Consider the following 27,617-nt stretch of genomic DNA (forward strand, 5'->3'; position numbering starts at 1 on the left):
TGCCATAAAGCCCACAGGCATGGCACATTAAGTGACTCACAACAGCTGGAAGCATTCATCATAAAGATGTTTTCTGGGTGTATGGCACAAGCAGGTGGATTGAGAAGTATGGCACACTGAGGCAAAGAAACAGCAAAACAGGCAGAGTACTGAAAAAAAAAATGCACAAAACATGTATGAAGCTGGACTACCATCATCTTTGGTAACACGTACAGTGCATGGTATACTTCAAAACTGTCGGTATATGGCATACTTCACAAACTTTCAAACAGCACACTCACAACCTTATGTTGTCATATTGAATACACTGCTGTGTAACATCACAGGGCAACATTGCCACAGTCATAAAATATTTGTGAAGATCACATCGATTACCACTGACATAAAGAAAACATGGATGTTTGCTTGATATCTATGTTGATCAAAACACCAGACATGCTATGCAGTCATGGCCAACTAAATTAAAACACGGTGGATAAAAATGACTTATTTAAAAATGGCAAATGTTCAAATCTTTCACACGAGGCATTACCTATCAGTAGTCCTGAATGACTCTCTAAAACACAACTATTTCCTCTAAAGATTCCTTGCACTGCACAAAAGCCACAGCATGGTTTTAACACTGCTAGACCCATTATTTCGCTATACACACAGATAAGATTTTACTGATAGAAACTCATCACTACCAGTGAGATGAAACACTCAAAACTCGGCAAGGATGAATGAAGACCAAAAGCCTTCTTACCCCCCTCCCCCCCCCCCCCCAAAAAAAAAAGTGAGTAAGCTCGAGACAAAACAATAATAAAGGGAAAATAGAGGGAAACATTTTACGTAGAGTTCCCAAATATGTTGTTTGTTTGTTGTGTGACACGGATGAAAGTGGTGCGCCTGCTTAGCTCCTTCAGCTTGCTGGCTCCTACGTATGTACAGGCCGAGCGCAGCCCACCTAGTATATCCAGGATGGTGGCATTGACGTCTCCTTTGTAAGGTACCTCTACTGTCTTGCCTTCACTTGCTCTGCAAACAAAATGGAGATTCAGGACTTCTTACAAAATCACACTCTTCACCCTTGTGAGAATACAGCAACCATCCATGACATATATATTGTCAACGTACATATCTATCTCTTTTTCAACCTTCATGTTCCGTGGCACTTAACTTAACTTGATAAGCCTTTTTTCATCAGCATTCAGTTATCCATCCCAACTTGACCGAGTCGTAGATCAGTGAGACCGGGTGTAGTAATGTGCCTTGGTCTGAATAGAAGACCATGATGACACAATGGGGATTAGGGGTCTCAGGTAGGTAATCTCTATTCATTGACAATAATAGACTCCTGACATCTGTGGCAATTGACAAAGAAAGTACTACAGCACATGTGCCAATCTTAATGGTGAACAAGGAAAAGTAGAAATCACGCGGTGCGTAATATATGTCCCCGCCGGAAGTAGCATTTAGTAGCAAAATGTACAATATAGGTAAAAAGATCAAGGTCAAAGGTCAAAGAAGTCAAAGGTCAAAATTCTATGTAGAAGTTTTGAAGCCCTCACCTAGTGCCATCACATAAAGCAAACGGAATCGAAATCGGGTTAGAAATGGCGAAGGAGTAGCATTTTGTAGCCAATGTACAATATAGGTAAAAAAATCAAGGTCAAAGGTCAAAGAAGTCAAAGGTCAAAATTCTGTGTAGAAGTTTTGAAGCCCTCACCTAGTGCCATCACATAAAGGAAACAGAATCGAAATCGGGTTAGAAATGGCGAAGGAGTAGCATTTGGTAGCAAAATGTACAATACAGGTCAAAAATCAAGGTCAAAGGTCAAAGAAGTCAAAGGTCAAAATTCTGTGTAGAAGTTTTGAAGCCCTCACCTAGTGCCATCACTTAAAGCAAACGGAATTGAAATCGGGTTACAAATGGCGAAGGAGTAGCATTTTGTTGCAAAATGTACAATATAGGTCAAAAATCAAGGTCAAAGGTCAAAGAAGTCAAAGGTCAAAATTCTGCGTAGAAGTTTTGAAGCCCTCACCTAGTGCCATCACATAAAGCAAACGGAATCGAAATCGGGTTAGAAATGGCGAAGGAGTAGCATTTTGTAGGCAATGTACAATATAGGTCAAAAATCAAGGTCAAAGGTCAAAGAAGTCAAAGGTCAAAATTCTGCGTAGAAGTTTTGAAGCCCTCACCTAGTGCCATCATATAAAGCAAACGGAATCAAAATCGGGTTAGAAATGGCGAAGGAGTAGCATTTTGAAGCAAAATGTACAATATAGGTCAAAGGTCAAGGTCAAAGGTCACAACTGAAATTCTGTATACAAGTTTCAAAGCTCTCATGTAGTGCTATCATATAAAGCAAACAGAATCAAAATCGGGTTAGAAATGGCGAAGGAGTAGCATTTTGAACATTTTGATCACACACGGACGCACGGACGGACACACGGACACACGGACGGACACACGGACACACGGACACACACACGTACGGAGCCCGTTTCATAGTCCCCTGCTCGAACTCGTTCGGCGGGGACAACAAAAGCATGTAAGGGTTAATCTAACTCTGATAAGAGACCAATTCTACAAGTTGTCACATCAGCAGATCTGTATGCAGGTGTACTCCCCAGTTGACTCCATACCATGCGTGACAATTGATGATGTGATATCTATATTTGTGATTTTTATGGCTGAACTTTGCACAACTTTGCAACAGGTGCCGAAGAGACAGAATACCCTGATAGACAAACTTATCCAATAATCCCATACCATGTTCAAAATGGATGCAATAGAGTAAATCAAATGCACAGAAAGGTGGAGGTTTCATGAATATGAGCCAGTTCGGGGTTCCACTTTGCGCATGAGCAGAAAAAGGTCATCAGTTTGAACATGACTGATGAATTCAATAAATTGTTACGTCGGGTTAGCTGAAATACCTTCTCTCACTTGAAAACTCGTGGAGTGCCTAATCAACTGAGAAATAAGAAAGGTCATTTGTGCCAATGTGCCCATGAGCTTAACCCCGAACTGGCTTATTACATAAAAACCATACAAAAGTTATGGAATGTTGTTTCAAACATGTTCATGAAATAAGGATAAAGCATCCACACATGCAAGTAAGATGAGATGATGATGTCAAACCCTCACAAGTCTCCCACTGATCTACACGCAAGTCTTTCCCGAATCTCCTTTAAACAATGTGCGTGTTTTAAGCCTACATAATACATCTAAGTGTTGGGTTTTGAGGATTTGAGGAAATGTCTCTAAACCATGCTCGCAGTATACATTTATTGAAAGTCATAAAACATTTATACTCTAACTGCTGTGGGTGCAGAAATCAACATCTGTAGATATTTCAAAGTGAATAACAAAACCAAAACAAAACAAAGCACTCCAGTAGTGCTCATAAAACACATTGCACACATTTAACCCTTTCCCTACAAGATTATGTGATCCTCATGTACCGAGTCCACCACATTGTGGTTTTAAGCAGGCAATTACCAAATGGCTTCCCAGTAACATCTGAACTGAGAATATATGCCTGTCTGCCACTACATACCTGTAATCTGCAACACCACCCGCATGCTTGTTCATGGCCGTTGCCGAACTCATGCCGTAAAACAGCTTCATTCGTTTTCCGTTTCGCTCAATCACCTCGCCTTCTGTCTGGTCGTGACCAGAGAACATTCCACCAAGCATCACAAAGTCAGCACCAGCTCCTATATTTCAAATCAACAGAACGTAAATTCCAATTCAAAGATAAATGCACCCAATGCCTATGCTTTATTGCTCCCATGACAACCCATGGTTTGTTTCTCTACTGATAACCTACCATGTGACATATGTTTGGCGGCACTAAAGAGTAGTGCTAAGACTTTACATTCACTTGAGCATTTGGCCGTATCAGGGCAATTATCCCCCCCCCCCCCCCCAGGGCAATTACCCCTGGGCTAAATACTGGTTAGTGGTAAGAGAGTAAAGATTAGGGTTAGAAGTTTGGGTTAGGATTAGGATTAGGTCCAGGATTTGGATTAGGATTAGGGCTAGGGGAAGGGTCCGGGGTAATTGCCCAGGGGGTTACTGCCCTAGACCCCTGTTTGGCAGATGTGTTTACCTCAAAAATATATTAACCCTAACTAGGCCGGGGGGGGGGGGGGGGGCCTTCGAGGCCCCCCCCCTCGACGTTCCGCGCGATGTATCGCTATCGCAAGAAGCTATCGCCGCGACATTTCATGACTTTTTTCTTTCGAGTCTCCCGCATCTTTTGACACTAAATTTGCGATGCCCGGGTGTGCGGTTCCGAAGTTGCGCATAAATATGCACGTGCATGTTAGACCAAAAATTGCTCAAAAACGTGAATTTGTGTACAATTTCAATGCAAACTGTGCTTACAGGCAAATTTCATAAAAGCATGATTATTTTTGGGTTTTATTGATTAAAATCAATTAATAACACATTTTCTTGTTTGGAACAATGTCACGGACAAATTTCATCGAAAAAACAATGAAAAACATAAAGTCGAAAAAACAAAGAAATACATAAGAAATTCACAAAGTAATAAAATACTTAGGAAATTTTTTCTGATTGTGCAATTTTTTTCTCTTACATTTGCTAAGGACACTAAAAAGAATATTTACACAAAAAATGTGCCTGTTTTGAGCTTTATTTAGTGATTTATACCAAATTGTCGGATTTCATGCATCATTATGCATAAATTAACATAATTTAGTGTAAATGATAATTTTTGAAAAAATTAACTTCATGGTACTTTAGATTACATCATAGGCAATGTGTGTGCCAATTTTCGTCGCGATCGCGCGGTCGACGGCCGAGATCCGGAGGGGGGGCCTGGGAGCCCCCCCCCCCCCCCCCGGCTCTATCATCTACCTGAATAGCCCGGCCTAGTTAGGGTTAAAACTAAAACACAGTTCTCAGAAAGGCTCAAAATTCATGTTCAATGTTCCACCATTAAGAATTTGCTTGCAGAAGAAAAACATATACACAGCAGGAACTGAAAGGTTCACAGCTGTGAGTGTAAATGCACAATATTAATGTGAGCATGACAAAGCATGTATACACATGTCAGGAAGGCATATCATTAGAAAGGTAAAATAGTGCACCATAATTCTATTTGTAAACCATTTTCTGCAGACAGAAAAAAGACAGAAGAAAACGTTTACGACTTTTGCAATATGATTAGATTTGTGTCCACATAATCAATCCTGCAGTGTGGGGTATCAATGTCCAGCAAGGTGACACAACTTTTGCTCCTGTGACGATTGCACCAGTCTTATTTTCTCCAAGGACTTTCATAGGGTTAGGGTTGTGATACGGTTTTAGGTTTAGTATAATGTGAGGATTAGGATTAGTATTAGTGTTATGCTTGTGGGTACAATTTTTATTTGCCTCAACGTGCAAATATTTCATGGGAGCAATTGTTGCAGGAGCAAACGTCATGGAACCGTCCCGCAGATCATGGGTCACAAACGACACAAGAAGCTGACAAACAAAAGATACTAGTCAGGGAAGGATTGCCATAGGTCACCTATGCCTTTCATTTGAGTGGGAGGAAAAAAAGAAAAACAAGAAAATCAAACTATCAGGAAACCATAAACTTAAGTACAGCCCTGTAGACCACAAATGGCACAGCTTCATCCAATAAGAAAGTTGTTGACTTACCAAATGCCTTTACAACATCTCCCGGGCATGTGCAGCCACCATCCTGCACAGGTTTGAGAAAAAAATTGTGTGCTCAAATTAATTGATTGTTAATGAAGTGACAAATGTAACAGATCATACTGCCATTCTTACATGGGCAAAGAATATGTAAAACTCTATAATTGAAAAACATGGACAAACAAACATGACATGTCAAATAAAAAATGTTATTTACATCCATCACTATCATCTCCTCACTACTGATGAGAAATGCTAATTTAAGCTTGCCTTCAAAATTGATGTGCTTGCTTCAATTGACTCTCAAGAAGCCCCCCTCACACACTCAACACTACACACTTTTACCTAAATGAGTCATTACCGATATGATATGTCCCCCTAGACCATGCGCAGCATCAGCACACTCAATGACTGCACTTAGCTGTGGGTAGCCGACACCTGCTTTTTTCCTGGTGGTGCATACAGAGCCTGTGTGGTATGGCCAAAGTGACAAAAATGCCCGTTAATAAAAAAAAAAAGAAAAAAAAGTACACATCACACAAAAGCAACATTTGTAAAAATAACAGTTACACACATGCATAATTCACATCTCTGACAGTCATTTCACAGTTTTTGCATCTGAAAGTTAACGTGATACAATTAAGAAAATAACCTTTTAGATCTTTTGACACTGAACACCAGTAATGGCACTCATGAACGATGAATAATTTGTCTCAGTTACATGCTCAGATTAGCGTTTCACAAAAATGCTAACTAATAGACAGCAAACTCTTGAACATGATGTTATACCTGTACAGAAAGTTCCATAAAAATGCTTAAATTTCAGGGGTATTCCCATTCATTCCTCTACATTTTGAGAAAACAACTCTGACAATTGAGCACATGAATATACACAATCCCACGAAATACGTTTCTTGCACAATTCTAAGTTATGCTAAAGACAATTTATGTAAAGATGGAAAATAACTCTCCTGAAGCAAATGCACTTCTTGCAAGCTATTCAGGATCCTATGGTTTCTTGTTTGTTAGTTTTATAACATGCTTACCCGGTCCAATGCCAACTTTGATGATATCTGCCCCAGCAAGAATCAACTCTTCCACCATTTCACCAGTCACAACATTCCCTGCCTTCAGAGAGAAACATATTTAACACATAATATTTTATACATCAACGCCACAACACTGTTACATTAATAAAAACTTGTAACATATCTGCTATGTGTCATTACTACACTTAAAGGGATCGATAGTTTTGGTTGAGACAAAATTTCAGGTTTCCGACATTTTTTGGTGACAGAATGAGAAACCTCTTATGAAATATGAAAGAGCATGTAATTCCATGAGGAATTCAACATTTAATTGATGAAAATTGGTTTTGAAATGGCCAAGATATCAAAAACTGAGCGATTCTAACTAAGTGTGGGACCCACACTTTTATTACGATCGCTTTGTTTCACTTTGTTTTTGGATGTTTCAGTTATTCCAAACCCGATTTTCATCAAATAAACTCCTTGAATTCCTCTTAAAATGGTATGCTCTGTACTATTCCACAAGTGTTTTCTTGGTATCTCACAATTAAAGTTAAAAGTCCAATTCTCATCTCCACCAATACTGTACCATCCCTTTAAACTGGTACACAGGTAATTCACATGATTAACATGCCAGGTTCAATTTGAAGACTTACCAGTTAAGTTGAAGTATTGAAAACAGGCTTCGGGCAACGTTTGGTTTTGCCAATAGTCCCTTTCTGTTCGAAATGATGACCGAATGTGACTCGGTCGAGAGGACCTTGGGAGAGCGCATGCGCACACAGACATCTTATCCGTTCATGGATTTGAAATTTGTGCGCATGTGATGTGTGCGCATACGCTGGCCGTAGTATTCAGTGTATGTAGTTCTCCCACGGTCCTCTCGACCGAGTAACATTCAGTCATCAATTCGAACAGAAAGGGACTACTGGCAGAACCAAACGTTGTCTGAAGCCTGTTTTCAATACTTCAACTTAATTGGTAAGTCCTCAAATTGAAGAAATTTTTGGATTTTAAGTTGATATTTACCCGCGATACTAAATCTGTCATGATCCTGAATGCTACAATGCAAAGCCCCATTACACTATGCGTATGGGGCTGCTGGTCGCAGTTAATTGCATGATTACTAAGACATGAGAGCACTTTGGGGCGAGTAAGTCTCACAGTGTTAGTTATATGAAAGGTACTTTAACCTGAAACACAAACTAAGACAAGGAAATTCAGGGAAACTTTTGAGGTACTAAAACTTTATATTATCTTTAAATGTATGTGTCAACAAGAACTTTCATGCACATTTTGATTTTGTTCCTCTTGGCTCTCACGAAATTAGTGAAATTGAAATGCATGTGAACATTTCTGGTTTTACAGAACATACCATGATCGTGTGTTCTGGGAACTTTTGCCGGAAGTCCTTCACACACTGGACAAACACCTCCGAGTAGCCGTTGGCAACGTCCAGACAGATGTACTGGATGGATGGAATGGCTGCGATGATTTCTTCCACTTTGTCTGCGTCTTTCTTAGAGGTCCCTGAACTCACTGCACAGTGCTGCCATGGAGATGCAATGAAGAAATGTGTCTACATCATACTGTAACCACCATACTGCTAACATAACATTTTGTGAATCTGCTCTTGCAGACAATTTTAGAAGCAGCTGAATTTGTGATCCAGCAACAGCAACATGAGGAGATATTTTGGCAGGATGTTTAGGTTGGTGAAATCAGTCAACACACAAAATTCAAGTAAATAAAAAACACACTGCAAAAATATCTGATAATACAATATTCAGGATGGAATTTTCCCTTCTTTTCACACAGTACAATGATCCATACACAGGGTTTAAAATGCCATGGGGAGGTTTCATAAGTCGTACGACAAAGGTAGTGTTCAAGCGCTCAAAAGTGAACCAAATCATATCATACCATGACGGACTGGGAGTGGTCAAGAGCTCATAAGCGAACCAAACTGTACCATACCATGATGGACTGGGAACGTTTGAGTACTCTGTGGAGATAGCATACCTCATGAGTTATTATATGAGTCAGAGGGGTCACCTCATGCGCTTACGCTACATATGTGTTATGTCCATAACAAACAAAATCACATCCTTATATCATGACATAGTACACGCACTCTTCTCTGGTAAAGTACGCTTTTGGACCAGTTTGCATTCAAGCATTCTCTAGCATGGTACGGTACAGTAAGCTTTGTGGAGCACATCAGGAAGTGGTCCACTTTTGGCATGGTATGGCGCATTACAGTACACCTGGGAGTGTTCGAGTGCTCCTCTAGCACAACCCACACATAGCGTACTGCAGTACGATATGGCCTGTAAGACAGTGCTCACACACACCCAAAGTCCAGGGTCTTAGAACCTCCAAAAAAATAGCATTTCAAACCCTGAGGTTCCAACATTTTGTTTGTGCTGACAGCGAAAGTAATTGTCTGTTACATCATAACTTTATAGTCAGAGTAATTTGAGTTGAGGGCAATTTTAAACATGAGTTTTCCAGTGGCGTAAGTAATAATGCCTCTAGCACCATTCACGTGGACGCATAAAAACAACTGCTAGCAGAGTATGGTGCTTTGTTGGAGGAGAGCAGTGCATGAAACAATATGTTAGTTCAGCCTAAGCCAAGTCATTGAAATCTGTCTTTAGAATCATCTTTTTAACTATCAACAACAGATCAGGAAGCTCAAATCAATAATACAACAGAAGAGAGTACTATTGAAGTTTGTGATTGCACCAAAAGTGCAAGTAAACATTGCAAGTAAAAGACATTTAGAGGAACAGCCCACTTCATCACTAAACTGCTGAACTAAGGATTTGGTTAACTACAGCCATGATGAACAGAGTACGGCAATACACTGAACCTATTAAAGGACCTGTTAAACATTTAAATCATGTCAGCCTGGATAGAAATTAATTCTAACAGACAAATAGTTTGTGGTATCAACAGAGCTGTTAACTCATTGAAGACAAGTCCCAGGTATACTCAGGAAGGTGTCTATGGGAAATGCATGTTTACTAGCAAACTCAGCCTGTCCTCAATGGGTTAACACGAGGCACTAGGTAACTTCCCATACATTGAAAAAGTGTGTGGAAAGTACCATAGTCCAAGGGGTACATGCCCCATGAATTTATGACATATTTTCAAAAAGCATGGGGAATTCAGACAACTAAAAAAGGACTCCTTACCTTGAGAGTTTCGGGATTGTTGTTTGCAAAGTCTACCCATTCCTGTACCGTGTAGTGTTTGTGGATGCAGGAGAAAAGGCCATGCTATGAAAGAAGAAAGAACAAAAATACACAAGACATGACTTCAATTTGTACATGATCTACACACTGGAAATAATACTTTCCTACAAGGTTTGTAAAAAATGTGACCATGTATTTTCGAAAAGATCAAAATGTGAAAAACAAAAATGGCACTGATTAGGTCCTGGCCCCAAAGGGGCCATCTCTAAATGGGTGTGTGTATATATATATATATATATATATATATATATATATATATATATATATATATAATATTCTCTGATTTGGGGCTTCTGCAGTTCCCTTGGGTCCCAAGAGGGAAGGGCATAGTGCCCATTTGAATAAATGGAAATTATTTCCCCCTGGGATGTTCCCTGCTACTATTAAAGGGGATGGCTAGTAACCGATATCAGTGGGACTCAGTGGGAATGCTGGGGATAATTGTTCCAATCCTTGTGGGATTCATTCAAGAGTACATTATATATCTATTGTTGTGTGAAAATTATTTGCTTCAGAATGGTCTCATATTCAAGTAATGTGCAGTTTAATGTTTCCAGGTTAGCACACCTGTACAGTGACGGGCAATCGTTAACAGCCCGTTAATGATCGCCCCATCACTGTACAGGCGTGCTAACCTGGAAACATTAAACTGCACATTACTTGAGTATGAGACATTCTGAAGCAAATAATTTTCACACAATAATAATGTACTCTTATATGAATCCCTCAAGGATTGGAACAATCGCCCCCAGCATTCCCACTGATCAGTTACTAGCCATCCCCCTTAAGTTTGGTGAAAATCCGCCATGGGGTTTTCAGGGAGAAGTTCAAAACGTAAAAAAAAAACTTATGCATGACGGACATCAGATAAGCACAAATGAAATAAAGAGTAACAGAAGCTTTGACGTGTTACTATAAAATATGAACTTACACTAGCAAGTGCCTTGGCCATTTCAAAGTTTCCCACAGTGTCCATATTGGCAGCCATGATTGGTACGCCATCGTAGGTCTTCTTGGAATTTCTGAAGATGTAAGACCTTTCCAGATTCACCTACATCAATTATAGAACACAGGGGCAGAAGAAAACAAAGAGCGGATGTTACAACTAGAAATGTCGCTTTGGCGACTGGTATGCCTCCGCCATAATGCATGATTTTCCCAATAGGTCTAGATAGTACATGTGGAAACTGTGTGATTACATTTTCACAAAATTGGCAAAATATTGGAATGACAAGTTTGTCACAAATGTGTTGAATGTTCACCTTCCTTGACGTAGGTTTAATTGGATGAATAAGAGAGTATGTATCTAGGGATTTAAGGACTTTAACTTGACTTTGACCCATTCATACATTTAGGCATTGAGTAATTTTCAAGGTACAGGTGAGGAGAAAAAGTGCAATTTCTGAATTGAATAGTAAATTGTTACCATTTTCATCTGGTCCTTGACCCTAAAATTCATAAGATAATTACTTTCAGGTAGAACATGCATAATATGTACTAAGTTTCAAGGTAACTTGAGCCACTTCCGAGATATGGAGGAAAAAGTTAGTTCAGCACTTTCACTTGATCTTTGACCTTTTGACCTTTGAGGCAAAAAGAGAAAAAAAAAAACTTTCCAGAGAATTTCTATTAGGTTACACACGCATACACCAAGTGTAAAAAAATAACCCTGCTGGCATTGCATAAATATGAGGGTAATAGTAAAATTTTGAAGTCTTGCACTTGACCTTTGACCCCTGACCTTTGACCCCATGAACCCTACATTCTCTAGATAATCACTTCCAGTCAGTACATGTATATACTATGTTCCATGAAGATACCTTGAACAATTTTCCAAGGTACGGAGAAAAAAAAGAAGTTTTAATATTTTTACTTGACCTTTTGACCTTTGACCTTTGACCTCATGACCCAAACTTTAACCAGAGAATCTTAATTGGGTAATACATGTATACACTAAGTTTCAAGAAAATATCTTCAGGCATTCAATAGATATGGTGGAAATAGTGAAATTTTACGTATTTGACCCTGACCTTTTGACCTTTGACCTCATGACCCAAACTTTCACCAGAGAATCTTAATTGGGTAATACATGTATACACTAAGTTTCAAGAAAATATCTTTAGGCATTCAATAGATATGGTGGAAATAGTGAAATTTTATGTATTTGACCTTGACCTTTTGACCTTTGACCTTGAGCATGTGCACCCAAAAGTTGATAGGCACAACTTCACCCCCTAATACACATACATGCCAAGTTTCATTAGGATACCTCAACAGGTTTCGATAGTTACCTTGTCCACAAAATTCATTACGGACGGACGGAAGGACGGACGGACGGACGGACGGAAGGACGGACGGACGGACGGACGGACAACCCGAAAACATAATGCCTCCGGCACCACTTCCTGGCGGAGGCATAAAAAATGAATAAAGTACATGGTACTGAAAATAGATTATATGACTGTATCATACTGGTAAATAATGCTCCATCATGCTTCAACCATCTAGGGGCTGAAGCACTGTGTGGCTGCAGGTATCAGCTGAAAACTCTACCATGGAATACAAAATTGGTGGCCATTAGCTGTTTGACAGGTGGTCACTATACACAGTATCTTTAACCTGGATTTCTCTCATAACTAGTGGTCACACAAAGCAGCTGACTACTATAGACAGATTTGTCTGCATAACCTTTCAAAATCTACAGTATCTTTCAGTTTCTTTGTTGTTCTTCACGTTACAATCTCATAAATTATTCTTTTTAGTTAATAAGGGATGTGTTAGTTACTGAAATGGCTGATGTGACTGCACTGCACACAAACATGCACATACATGTAAAAGCACACACATACACTTTCACTTTCCCTCATTCAGTATGCTACATCTGTATTCTTGCCTATTAGCAGCACTTTCAACCTTACTGGATCATTTTTGACAGCCGCTACATGGAAAGAGATTTCTAATTATATTAGTTTGTCTAGCCAACTCAGAATTTCTGCTGTGTTATTCATGTGGATTTCAAACCAACATTTTCAGTGTGTATAACAATGTGATGAGTCTTGTAAATGAATTGTATTGACATTTTGTTACAATACAAACTAAGTAAAACAACAGAGCAACTTCTCTCAAATGGCCTTTAACCTGCGGAGGATGGGCTGATTTTGCTACCAGATGCATTTCCCTTGTGACACTTGGTAAAATATGTGGCTAATGATCCACTGACTCGTGATATACAGCTAAATTATAATCCTTAAATCACCACAAAATTAACCCAAAACCAGACACTTGCCCAAGTATACTCGGGACTCATCTTCAACGGGTTAACAATTCATCTAGAGCTTGATCCACTTATTTGATGTTGACTTTGCTTCCTGCTCTCTTGCACCTTTGGATGTTTACAGTAATTACCAGTTGCAGCTGTGAATTAAAGAGGCTGACTTTAACATCAAATGACATAAATTACAATAAAGCAATGTCATGTTGTACAACAAATCTGGCAATTCCAGAGGAAAACAATCCTTTCCCTCCTTTTACACTCCTATTCTTTTTCATTCATTGTATACATTGTCTGACATTCTATGACGGGACAAAAAGTCTGGCCTCTTAGTACTAGCCCCCCCCCCCCCCCCCCCCCCCCCCCCCCGGTTGTCTCGAATGGGTGCGTTCATTGAACATACTCCGCCCAATGCACCCTTTCGCGACAAACGGAGGGGGGGGGGGGGCTTGTATGGGTGCGTTGAGCGCTTCGCTCCACTCCGCGCTGCACCCTTTCGAGATAAGCCATCTACCAGTACCCATGAATAGGATGAAATAAAAGGTAAGAATATTTGGTATGATGGACACAAAAAGGAAATCATACCAGTAGATCTGAATCAATGTCTGAAATGCTAAATTAATTTCAAAACACAACATTCCCTTTCATTCACAGTGTGAACATAACTTGCATTGCAAGTGGATCGAAAATCTCACTGCATTTCAGCGAGTGCTGCTGTTGCTTCACACAGTGTAAATTATGTGACGAGATAAGGCCTTGATTAGTGGAGAGTGGCTTCCATCAATCTTGTGGTCCTCTAAAAAGCTCTGATCACATCCAATCAGGCCAAAATTGGGCATGAAGCATGTTTATGAAAGGCTTTCTGCAATCAGTGCCAATTGGAACCTGAACTACAGGAGCGACAAATCCCATTATACTCTCCGAGTCTCTCGTCCCCCGCTGCAAGTGAAGGAGGCACAATCAATCTGCCTAGAAAAGGGTAGAGGTCATGACAGCCTTCTTGTCAAAGGGACTGATTAAAGAACCCCATCACAATCACTAGGAAGTGGGCAGAGGGCTTACAAACACCATAGTGTAGTACAGCTGATATCTACAGAATGTTGGACAATATACATGTAGTACAGGGTTGTATTGAATTAATAAAATAACATACAAGTGGGCATCCATGTTGTTACAGTCTATGTGTTGTCCCATTGGCGAGATATACGACAACAAGCACAAAGTTTATGTGATGCAGCATGATATATGGCAAACTTGGTCCCTATAAGCTCTACAATTTCAACTGCATGCACACAAATACCATACATGCATGGAATGTCAACTAAAACCCCTGATCATTCTTGCTACAGTGCGTGTGCATTAATGCATATAATATACAGGCCTATACCCTACAATATAAACATGTATATGTGGCTATGGGTGTACAAATCCAGTAAACAAAAAAACTATTACTCTCCAAAAGACAGCATGCTTGAAATTGAAATCTGACATTTCATGCCACATGTACATGTATCATATGCCTAAGGATAAGACGCATATTTTGGGGACAATGCACATCTGATTCAGGGTGCAGTCAAACCTGTTGATAGCGGCCACCAAAGGGAGATGAAAAGAGTACAGTAGCCTTTATAGACATGTAGACTCCCCTATACAAGGTGGGGGGAGGGGGTCACAAAGAAGTTACAGGCAACTTAGAATGGTATGCCATTGGTTTCTCTGTCTAATTTATCAGTCTTTCAAAATTAACTTCAAATTGTTAAAAAAATTTACAGAAAATTTCCTTTGTCACTTATTTCATTTAAAAAAAGTAAAGTGCAAAAAATTCATATATATATGACAAAATCATAATTAAAATAGATGTTGAAAGGCAAAAGGTTAGAAATAAGTGGGGTGAAAGGGTACCAGACTAAGGAAGACTTTTACTTGTCAGCTTTTGTTTTAAAAAACACATGCCAATGAAATATATACAGCATGGCCATGATTTCTGTAAAAAATCTATGACATAATCAATGGCATTCACAAATTAATTGAATATATATTACTATGAAATCCAAGGGTCAATTTTGTCTGTCAACCTACAAGAAGCCAACAAAATAACAAGAGAAAAGGAAACAAACTGTAATCATTTTGTTGCTTCATCTTGCACAATTTGTCGACTTACGTCAAGTTAGCTTAGAAATGAGAAGTTGCAGTTGCAGTTGCGACGTATAAATATTTCATGTTTACGAGTGATAAATCTGTCACAAAGCAAAAACAAAGTCCTTGCCTGGTAATACCCTTCACCTTTAACCCGTTGTGGATGAGTCCCGAGTATATTCGGGCAGGGGTCTATGGGAAATACGTGTTGTAGCAAAATCAATCTGTCCTCGACGGGTTAAGAGAGATCAGGCTGAGCCTTGTTTGTTGACATTAAGATGTATGTATAATTATTTTGTTCTTCTTAATTACTTTTTGCCCTTATCCTATAACTCACTTCTCTTGGATCATCTCCTTCCTTCATCTCTTTACTTCCAACTTTCATCACAGCCGACAGTCTTTTATAGGATCATATCACCACTTTACAGTGGTTTACCAGACTAAAATCTCAGTTCTTCCCTCCTATTCACGACAACACATTAAAGGGATCATATAATTTTGGTTGAGACCTAACTTTAGGTTTGTAACATTTTTGGGTGAGATAATGAGAAAACCTCCTGTGAAATATGAAAGATCATTTAATTCCAAGAGGAATTCAACGTTAATTTGATGAAAATTGGTTTGAAATGGCTGATATACACAAAACAGAGTAATCCTAATAAAAGGTGGGGACCCACCTGTTATTACAATCGGTTTATTTCACTTTGTTTCGGGATGTCTCAGCCATTCTAAAACCGATTTTCATCAGATAAACTGTCAATTTGTCTTAGAATGATATGCCCTGTACTATTTCATAAATATGGTTTCTTGGTATCTCGCAAAAAGTTAAAGGCCCAAACTTCGCCTCCACCAATACTGTACCATCCCTTTAAATTATTGCTATCTCTCCCACATTCCTTCTTCCACAGGAATCCTTTCCAGGACTACACTTATAATTTTCCCCCTCTCCAATAGCTCTTTTCTACAGGATTTCTTAAGACAAACCTCTCCTTTTCTTCACTTTCAGTAATATTTGAATCCGCGTTTCATACAATGTAGTTTGTGTTCCCTACCATTAATAGGCTTCTTTCTCTCGCTTTGTTTTCTAAACAACATTTGAAAATTCATATCTTCATCACCTCTCTCTTTCTCATATCTCCTCGATTTTCCAACCTTCCCCTTCCACTCTCCTTTCTTCTTTCTGGTTCATCTTTCACCTACCACTGACCTCTGAACCATTACCCGATTTGCACTATATTCTTCCTTACAATTGTCCCTGTCTCCTGTTTTCCCCAACTCACTCAGTGCAACATTTACATCCAGCTCAGATCACTACTGTCCTTTGACTATCTATCATTATTTGTTGTTTTCCTTGGTCACTCTCCTCTTTCTAGGGTCTTCTTACGCCAAATGACAGTTCTATCAAGGACTACATACCGTACACAGTGTTATTGCAAATCTCTCTTCCTCATTCAGCTATTGTCTGAATAATGTCTGAAACACTGCATAATGGATATTTATAATTTTTTTTTCCTAAGACTAAGAGACAATGTGGAAAATGTAGGATTACCATTTCTTGGCAGTGTTTAACTAAAACTGTCATTCCTTTAAGTTTTTAATACTTAAATTTCCATCATAAAGGGAATCTTTCAGCAATTGTAACAATTACGCTCTAAATACACATACAAACTGACTGTAACATTGGATGCAGCCACACCAAACATGGACGGAGCATGGTTAAAAATGGATCTGTAAAAAGTGACCCCAAACATGAATGTTTCAACTCTATACACTGCAAACGGTGAAAAGGATTTAACAACCAGACGAATTCAACATAAACATGTACAAGTATATTGTGACCTGCCACTGATTTAAGCTCTCACCATAATCAGTCAACTTCACTGCCACCTTGTGCTTTCCTTCTCATAAAATAATCTTTTTACATACAAAAATACAGTTGTACTTTTACTGATAATGTATGGGCTGCACATTTACACAAAGCAAGAGTAGGTACAGTATTAAAAGCAAGAACATATCAATTCCTTTTTTCTCAATCATTTTGGAAATAAGGTCTTGATTTTTGACATAGCTAGACAGTAGCTGCAGCTTTTTGTAGTTAAACAGTGGCAGGACACAGTACACTTATAACATCACAACCATGGCTGACTCTGTGCTGATACTGCAAATTTCATGGAATTGGAATATATGTGCTCAGTGAAGCTGTTATAATAGAACTAAATAAATAAATAAGTAAATAAAATAAAAATAAATTGATTAATGGAAAAAAATAACAATAAACAACAATCTTACTGGAATGGCTAACAGAAATCCAAATCAACCTTTAACTTAATCTGGACTCATTTCCAAACATCAAAATATTGTACTTGTTTGTCGCATTTGTAATAACACAGGTTTTACTTACTGTAGTTTCTGTATTAAATCTTAATTCAATTCTAAGCCAAAATGAGAAAGAAAACATAAAGTGATGTGCAATATCATAAAGTGACATAATTACAGCATATCGGTGTTTTGCTGGTCAGAAAATAGACTAGGCCTATCTAGAGTGTCTATTACATAGGCCCTAACGTTACAATCATTATTGATTCAGCAAAGTGAAGACGTACCACTCCAGTTTTGCCAAATTAGGCCTAAGTTACATGGAACCAGCAAACACTATTTTTGGCAATTTAAAAAAAAAAAACTTTTTTGCATAGCTACCGGTAGATATTCCTAGAGAAGGGACATAATTTTATGCTTATTAGTGACGAGTTCAACAATGAATGACATCTAGATATAGATCTAGGGCCTAGATCTAACGTTAGTTTAAGTTATACAAGTCATGTATGATGTAGCCCATAAATGCAACTTGCCCTTGCAAAACAAAAACAAAAACAAAAACAAAGCATGAAAAAAAAAAACCAAGACTCAAGAGCGATTATAAAACAGCAAGAACAGCACACAGAAGTAGCCATGGCATGTGATGTTTCACTTTCTGCTGAAGTTCCACCTCCGATCGGCTCTTCAATGTGCTCCTCTTTGGCCGCACAAGGACATCTTTGAAGTCCAGCTTGATGTCGCTGTCAATCCTCGGCATGACTGCTCTCCCAGTACAGTGTTGTCAACAGTTTCACGCGATTTCCTTTTGGGAAGGCACCCCGGGCTCCAGCACGGCTCGAAACTATTAAAAACTGTAACCGTTAGGCCTAAAAGTGTAACAATGTGTAAAAAGGGGGTTCAAGAATTCTCGATCTCACACGTTGTCGTTACGGACGTTAGGTTGGTTCCAGCTGCAACTTTATTAGAACAGTCTTGGCACCCTTACAGATTGAGATTCGACTTTTGACGAGATGTTAACAGTTAAATCTGGTGGATGTTGACGAATGTCACGACTTCGCAAGATAAAAAACAGCACGGACGGTTTGTACTATGTAGCTGCAAGGTGATTAAATATGCTTGTTTTGGTTCCTCAACAAGTTACTGCCGTCTGCTATGCCGGATGGTTTGCCAGATAACGTGTTCGAGACGCTACACAGAGGCCGCGCTGCTGCTGCTGGTGCAGTGGTGGTACGATGATGCGAGAGTAGAGCCCCTAATGCTAACGTTATCCGTTAGTTAGATTAGATATTCAACATGGTTTCTTCTCCGTCGTAATGACATCGAAATCAAAATCCCCAATGTGGCCTCAGTTGGTCAGGTCATAGACAGTCAAATCACCTCCCAACCAAGCTGGAAAATTTGAGGTAGATCACAGATGTAGCCAACCAATACGTTTACACTCTACTGTGTCGTAGAGCACACATAGATCAATATACAGCTCATATGGATCATACACATGGTCAACATGACAGTCATGAGCGGCGCGCGATGATCGGAGCAGCGCTCGCGCGGTGCTTCACGAATCATGCATTCCTTGCATAATAATCATAGTACCCTGTATTCCCGCGCGCCTCAGTTTTTCCCGCGGCTTCAAACTTAACCAGCGCCCTCTAGACTCTAGCCACTCTGATTCAAGCTCGCCATACTGTACAAAACTTTTGCAGCTCGTTTTTTAAATCTTTAATATACCATTCACCTACCGAATCAGGGGCGGATCCAGGGAGGACAGCAACCGGTGGACGCCCCCCTTTATTTTTTGTTGAAACAAAAGAAATAAAAAGAAAAAAATGGGGGGAGGGGTGCGTGCGCCCCCCCTTTATTTTTGTAAACACGCCCCCTCTTTACGGAATTCCTGGATCCGCCCCTGCGAATCACAAATGCGACTGACATTGTCTGTAAACAAAATGCTCTGTCATTGGACATTGGACACCATAGTCTCAAATCAACAATAGATAATCCAATCCTGTATTCACAGTAAATAATTATCTCTTTGGTAGGAACCAAACATGTGCACTGAGCGTCGCTATAGTTGTGTGACAGTAATGACACTATTTTCTGTCACCGAGGAGTCCATAATTTTACTACATCGAGACCCGAAATAGTGCGTGACATATTTGTTCCACATCCGTAAACACATCTTTTAGAATAAAATTACAAAACGTTTTCACGTTCATGTACAGTAGGGCCTAGAAATATTCCTCAAGCGTTGTTTATTACTGAGTTATACCCCGGTACACGATCATGACTGTACCGCGTGCAGTGGACGCGATTTACCGATTATACACTTTGTTATTGTTGTTTTCAAAAGCCATTTTTTTTTCAAATAAGAAAAGACCAAAGCATTTTTTTCTTCACTAGTGCCTATATAAAGCTCTTCGGTGAGAACATACAAGCAAATTATACAGCACAATGAAGTAACTTATAGAGTACTCAAGTGAACCAAGTAATGATTTCATTGATAGAAATTATGAAAAAAGAATCACAAATCAGCCATAGATACATAGAGACGAATAATAGGTCCTATACAACAAATGAATGATTCATGCATTATAATGTATGTGAACCAAAAAGTGATTAAATGATCAAAATTTTAAAAGAAAAGAAATAATAAAAATCATTCATGAAATGCCTTAAAGTACAAGCCCATTACACTTTTGTTTTAGTCTTGCATCCCCGCCCTAGCTGTTTTTTCTTTTCTTATCCTTTTGCCCCGAGGAACCTAAACTAGCAGCAAATTTGCCTACTTCCATTCGAAGAACCTACCTCTGCATAATCTTTCCTATACAGAATGCTCTGCCTAAAGTATTCTCTCTGTTCAGCCATTTCCCTTTATTCTTTATTTTTCTTGATCCTCTTATATACCCTGTTCTTTTATATCATTCCAAGTATAGGTGGTTAGCTCTATTGACAAATATTATTATACTTCATGAATTAGGGCCTATTATTATGATTCAACAATAATTGTTTTTCGATAATATTTGAAGAGTTTGTTTGCAAAAACCGATAAGTCCATTTTTGAAGATTTTGAAGTACGGTCTCTGTCATAAAGTACGAAATAATACCTTTTAAATGACATATTGGTCACTGCATAATAAAGGTATATTTTTGAAGTATTGTTTAAAAGAAGCAAAAATTTTCTTATTATCCCCTTTGTTTTTCTTGACCTTAAATCGCAAATATCTCCATTTGACAAATACGGACTTATCGGTTTTTGCAAACAAACTCTTCATTTACTCTTTTTTACTCCAACATATCGTTCCCAATCTATAATTTTAATGTTTACCGACCGAAATGTATATCCACACTTTATAGGGCCTATGTATCAATCTAAGCTTTTCACGTTTAAAAAAAAAGTTCATAATATCTCCTCCTCTTTACCACAAAATGTTCATAAAATTATTTCCCGCAATGCTGAATAAAAAAAAGTTCTTTTGTATACCCAAGGTTCTACATCATCTTAAACTGAAATTCTCTTAAACTGTCATTCAAATTAGCTTTTAGTTTAACGGCCAGCTTCTTTAAAGAAAATGTTATATATGGGTGTATTGCATTTTTTTTTTTGCTCTGCAGTGCAAAATATCCACATCTTTTATTACTATTATTATTATTATTATTATTATTATTATTATTATTATTATTATTATTCAATTTTATTATTATCATTATAGTTGTTATTATTATCAATATTATTATTGATATAATTATTATTGATTTTACACAGAACTCAATTCAGTATCTCTATTACAATCATCTCTTTTTAATAATGTTTCTTCAAGTGTATGGTATATTTTCAAATAGTTCCTATATTTTCTCAATTTCCAAACAATGTAATCCCATTCGAAATTCACATATTTACTATAAATTTTCTCCTGCATAGATAATACAAGTATAATGTCAATATTCTGTTTATAGAAATACTTTTCTTCAAAAATATATTAACTCGTCAGTTTTTTTAACATTAAAAATAATTTCACTTCTTCTACTTTCCTCTTTTCCCACCAGAAAGCTTGTAATAAAAAGCCAATTTTTAAACCAGCTCTCAATAAAATAAGAAAATAAAAGCAAAAGGTTCTATGTGAATTCAGCGTTACACAATGTTGCTGTAAAATTGTAAAATTCTATGACTTCCCGGGTCAAACTAAAGAGTGATTACTTTCCACCGCATCATTACATTGAGTCCCCAAAGAACTGACAAGCAGGCTCTGTTAGTTGAAATTATGAAATGGGAACTGGCAAAAATAGTACAGTTCTTAATTCTCCGAGGAAGAAAATTATGCAATTTCTGTTGCCAGGGAGGTGAGAGTAACCTTCCTGCTGTTACCGTGGAATCCACATATTTCACTTACATCTCCCTGAAACACGACGTATCATGCATCTCACTCTTCCTTCGAGAACAATAGCCTACCGTTATCATACTGCGCCGCGAGGGGGAGCTCTTTCCAAAAGAGCAGCGAAAGAGGTTACCTAGCTTTGCATGCGATGCTCGCTAGTCACGTCAGTCAACGCTAGTACGGATCGGCGACGTACACGAGCGCAGTTACTACTAACGTTACAAAAGTAGGCCTATGATCTGGAGTCCCCGCTAGCAGACCATCTCAACAACAGGATCAATCAGCTCAGAATAGTCAGATACTCGAGTCAATTGCGTTCCAGGTTCCAGAATCAAGCTACTGCGTTTGATTTTTTCAAGATGTTGATTAAAGTGAAGGTCAGTATAACGTGTTTTTATCCATACATCTGGCACATAATCGGAAACCCAGAATAGCCCAAATTTGGTGCTCGAATGGTGTTACTGTTGTATATGTTAGGCCTACAAATTGTCGCAATATAAACTTCAACGCCGTTGAACAATAATAGGCGTCAATGCTGTGAATGAATGAATCATTCTTTTTAGACCCGCTATCTAGTTTCTATACTTAATTGCATGGAAGGGATGGGAACGGATGGAATTCTTTTAACTTACAACTAAGGAACGAAATGTTATTATTCGTAAGGGCGTTATATCATATTCCCTCTCTCTCAGGCAATTAAGATGACGGGCTAGAACAGCCCATGAAGCATGAAAGCATTTTTGTCGCCACCTCTTTCAGCTCAGCTCACATACATATCACCTCACATCATTTTTGCACACAGGTCAGTTTCATTGTCCACATGAAGATAGAATACAGGCACTTCAGAAGAGCTTGGAGTCCAGTAGGGCCAGGAGTAGGACATTGCCAGAACATGGCAGAAAATTGCGAGATGGCGCAAACAAACTGTGAAGAAAACTGTGATACAACAGCCTCCCATTTTTTCCCATCCTAGCTAATTAAAAGGAAGAGGACTAGACCTAGCTAGCCACAATTCACAACAATCATGTAGGACCCAGATATGTTGTTATTGTTATACCCCCTTTATCCATCCGCCGCCACCACAGTTGGCACAAACCACCTCGGCCCGGCCCTGCTTGCAGGCAAGGCATTACACATGTGTGTTTGCATGCACATGGTACAAATGGGTAACTGTGTTAGACGGATCAGGATAAGATTTTTGTGGACATTTTTTGTCATTAAATTTCACAGAATAATTTTGCGAAGGACAGTGGACATGTGCCCTCTGCAATTAGTTAAGCGGTTGAACAATTAATTTGGCCCTCTCTCAGTGAAGATGTAAATCATACAGAGACTGACATGCTCAGCTTTGTGGGCTCTGTGATGAAGAAGAAATATATTTCAACAAAATAAAGTGTAAACAAAGGAAAACTCACCAGAAATGCATATGATTTATAAGTGAAAAAATGAGCGAAGAAAATGGGATTCCGTCATGATGAAATCCCATTTTCTTTGCTCAGTTTTTCACGTATAAATTTCAACAAAATGATGGATTTCTGTTTGGTACCTCAGGATACCAAAAAAAAAAAAAAACAACAACAACCAAACAAACAAATTGGGGGGCCTATGTTGACTGATCTACTGCATATGTTGTATAAACTTCAAACATACAATACATCATTTGGCCTTTATTGCACTGTTTGTGGCAGATTCCACTTGTTAAGTAATAAATTTGCTTTGCTCATTTTGTTTGTATACCTATACAAAATGTACACTTTACAATGTATATCAGGAAAGATGATGATTTCAACAGTGGAACGAATGCTCAAATACATTAAGAAAATAGACATTATTATGTGCAAAATATTCATAAATATTTCTTTGTCTTTCCTTCTTGGCACCCTTTTGAATTCTGGAATACCTGTTTGCTTCCAAACACTAATGGCATCGTTCCCACCTTACCAGACACTCACAGGGAAAGAGGTAAGTGTATTCTGAGGCACTGACTGTGAAAGGAAAACCGGCTAACAAAAATGAAATCAATGAGCACTCTGACGAGCTGAGACAAGATTACTAAGGCCATCACTGTGAATGCTAGATAGCAGCTAGTGTGAATCGTAAAATGTTTTCTTGTACACAAATAATTAATAAACTTTCCTATGTACCTACTGAATGATATTCCCTTAATTTGTTAATTGGCAGTCATGGCTGTTATTGTGATGCATCAACCTGTCAAAGACAAATCATGAAAACCAGTACATATGAAGTGATAATGTTATATGAAGGGGTAGGGCCTACTACAATTCACCTCAAAAGAAATAACATTATAAATTGAATTCTAAAGGTCATTTACTTCAAGTAACTTGAGTGATGCTATTGATTTGATGTGTTCTGATGCATAGCTTTGTCAAACTTCTAAGTGGAATTTGTTGTTCTAGGGAGACTTAATCATTTTTAACATTCTAGAATTATGCTAAAGGTATGCTCTATTTTTGACATACTTATTTTGTTGTTTATTTATCACTGCAGATTGAGATTGATATAGAGCCAACAGACAAGGTGAGTGCAGATATTCTACAATGTATTACACTAAGAAAGATTAGATGTGTCTCATAAGTGAAAAGTAAACCCCTTAGTGTAACTGAAATCTTTTACATGGCAATCTCCATATTCTATTGTTATTGTTCATGTATCTGCCCTGGAGTATGTTTTTCCTCTCATTTTGTTTCTTTATTCACCACTTCTAATATATGAAGAACAACAGAAAAAAAGAAATAGAAAGGAATGATATTAGTGGCCTAGAGTGTCTTGAGGGTCTAATGAAATTTGGAAACATGTCCTGTACATCAAGCTCTTATGATCATTGTGATACTGCACAAAATTGACGAGCTCATGCATTATTTCCTCTGTATTGATATCTTGGGTATCTTGGAGATTTAATTGCTCTGTGTGACCGTAAGTTTGATCTGTGCAAAAAGTTTAAAGTCATTTATGAAGTCTTCAGAGAAGATGTCCTTGATAGGAGCTAGCATCAACCCTTAAAGATTGAGAGATAGAGGTACCCAAGGAAACCGTCCCGAGAGATGTGTGCATAGAGTTGACACAAAGCCTCAACCGAAATGAAACACACAAGCACAAATTACAACACAAATTGCAGCACAATGCTGGAACAGCCATTCACCATCTCAGATTATTGAGGAATGGAAAGGGGGAAAATATATGGTAAAAATGAGAAGTCTGTGATCTGCCGACCATATCAGGGCAATTAACACCCCCACCCCCCCGCAAACTGGTTAGTGATAAGGTTAGAGTAAAGATTAGGGTTAAGGTTAGGTTTAGTATTAGGTTCAGGTTTAGGGTTAGGGGAAGGGTCTGGGGTAATTGTCCAAGGGATAATTGCCCAAGAACCCTGCCAACATCATTCTGTTCTTGACAGGACTTTGAAAAATTGTTGTGATGTATCATTTTCAGGTGGAGAGGATAAAGGAGAGAGTGGAGGAGAAGGAGGGTATCCCACCACCACAGCAACGGCTGATTTTCAGCGGGAAACAAATGTGAGTGGAAAGGGACGTGTCTTGTCCAAGAAATGTTTGTGAAATATGTGTGGTTACTGTGACAGTCATAAGGTTAGTTTCAGGAGTTAGTCTACAGCGACTTTGTGTGGATCAGTTTGATTATGTAGAGTTGATTTATTCTTTCTTCAGCAATAGTTGTGTAAAACTGATATTTGGCAAGTTTTGTATTGTTGCATTCCTTGTTTCCATGGGTAAGAAAAGTACATAGGCTCTGCAGACATATGCTTCACGACAAATACTCAGAGGCATTTGCTCTGCCAACATTTACTCCTCAGACGATTGATCTGCCAACACTCGCTCCACTGGCAGTTGTCAGCATAGCAGATGACGGTTGAGTAAATGTCTCAGAGCTTTTGTTGCAGTGTTCAATGCAATCATTAGCGAAGTATATGTCATGGAACCATTTCCATTACAATAGCTTATTATCATTATGTAGCAAGTTGTGATTATTAAACCCTTTCATTTAGAAGGGATCCACTGTGATTTCATAAATGCTGTCATCGCCTGAGGCCACAGGAGTCACAAATAAAGCACAATACATTGGAGGCTAGGTAGGAAATGTGCACAGTGGCAAAATCATACTGTTAAAGAGGAAATTTTTGCACATTTTGTGCAACCAGAAACTAGCGTGAAAATAAAAGCATGTGAATATTTTTGTTCACCACATGTTCCAGTAGTTAAGTCTTGATTCTGCAGAATTAAAAGATATGCGAAACTCATCTTACCCGCTGAGCGTGAAAAATTACTCACACGAATATATCCACATTTACAGTAGTAGCTTTCATGAAGATGTCGCTCGAGCATTTCTAAGGTATAGATGTAGTGTATTTATTTACTCAAAACTCCTGTGGTTGTGGTGCTTGGAATTGCTTCAAACTAGTAGTATAGATAAACTAAATGACGGCATTCGTGACTTTACACAAAATTCCCTCTGTGCACATTTCTTGAAGGAATGATGAGAAGACAGCATCAGACTACAAGGTTCAGGGTGGCTCCGTCCTACATCTCGTGTTGGCGCTGAGGGGTGGTCATCGATGATGGGCTGGTGACATGTGCAAGTAACATCACATGATCAACAGTTGTAGAGCCATACAACTGATGTCTATTCTTTGTTGGCTACTTGTCAACAAAACGCAAGGATGGAGATTAGAGCATAACTCATTATTAGCCCCTGTAGATACAAGGGTAAGGAAGGGATTGAGAATGGAAGGGGGAGGGGGGGGGGAGTAAGGAGAAGGGGGAATACATTTTGTGTAGTGCAACTGGAAGCTGGAAGCCAGAAGCCTGAAGCAGTGGAAAATGTATTGCTGTTATAAGCATGCTTAATGTGTCATTATTGTTTAAATGAATTTAACATTAGCCACATTAAAGGCCTGCTTTTACAAGCCTTCCTGTCCATTTTCGCTCATGGTCATCTCAATTTATATGTTTCTTTATTCTCTGTTCTGACTTTTTTTTTTCTTATGCAAGCAGTTCATCCTGCTCTGAAAGCAAAAAGGAATTACAGGTTCACTTTTGGTTCTCATATATATTCTTCAGATAAAATTGCATACATGAAAAAGAGAATATAAAAATTTGAGTCTTATAATGCAGGGGAAAAATAAAGTATGTCTTATATGCCTTATTAAGGACTCGTACAGCATTATATTAAACGATTGACATTAACATCAGGGCACATACATATCTACATGTGCAAACAAGGAGATTTTAATGCACTTTGTGTAATTGGTTTAAATGAATGTTACTTCCATGGGAACATCAGACTAATACATGTACCATTGTAGTGTGAATCGCATGAAAAAAAAACAAAAAAAAAACCAACAACAAACAAACAAAAACCCAGCTACATTGTACTAACCAGTATCTTCAATGGACAGAATATTTCATAGCAGTGTTCTTGTCTGCATTAGTTATATATGTTATGTTTTTATTCTTTTCTTCCTGTTGCTTATCCCATGCTCTTTGAGCAGTTTCATAGAAACTTAACAGGCAAAATAGTGTGTCCCTTGTGAGACAAGGT

At 38.5% G+C, this 27,617-nt stretch overlaps 2 protein-coding genes across 2 annotated transcripts; one reads left to right on the plus strand and one right to left on the minus strand.

Annotated features, from left to right (window-relative positions):
- Positions 1 to 786: 786 nt before the first annotated feature.
- On the minus strand, positions 787 to 18,737 carry LOC140232517 (GMP reductase 1-like). The gene is made up of 9 exons (XM_072312612.1): positions 18,344 to 18,737; positions 10,882 to 11,001; positions 9,891 to 9,974; positions 8,066 to 8,239; positions 6,709 to 6,790; positions 6,024 to 6,130; positions 5,666 to 5,708; positions 3,546 to 3,705; positions 787 to 1,017 (listed from the first exon to the last, which is right to left on the minus strand). Exons 1-9 carry the CDS (start codon positions 18,428 to 18,430, stop codon positions 828 to 830), a joined length of 1,047 nt encoding a protein of 348 aa, XP_072168713.1. The 5' UTR covers positions 18,431 to 18,737; the 3' UTR covers positions 787 to 827.
- A 3,469-nt stretch (positions 18,738 to 22,206) lies between these two features.
- Positions 22,207 to 26,800, plus strand: LOC140232942 (ubiquitin-like protein NEDD8). Its single transcript, XM_072313051.1, has 5 exons — positions 22,207 to 22,420; positions 23,988 to 24,005; positions 24,552 to 24,581; positions 25,494 to 25,576; positions 26,548 to 26,800. The coding sequence occupies exons 1-5, from the start codon at positions 22,403 to 22,405 to the stop codon at positions 26,633 to 26,635; spliced, it is 237 nt and encodes a 78-aa protein (XP_072169152.1). The 5' UTR covers positions 22,207 to 22,402; the 3' UTR covers positions 26,636 to 26,800.
- The last annotated feature ends 817 nt before the right edge of the window (positions 26,801 to 27,617 follow it).

Source organism: Diadema setosum, chromosome 9 (genome assembly GCF_964275005.1).
Source record: "Diadema setosum chromosome 9, eeDiaSeto1, whole genome shotgun sequence".
Classification (NCBI taxonomy): Eukaryota; Metazoa; Echinodermata; class Echinoidea; order Diadematoida; family Diadematidae; genus Diadema; species Diadema setosum.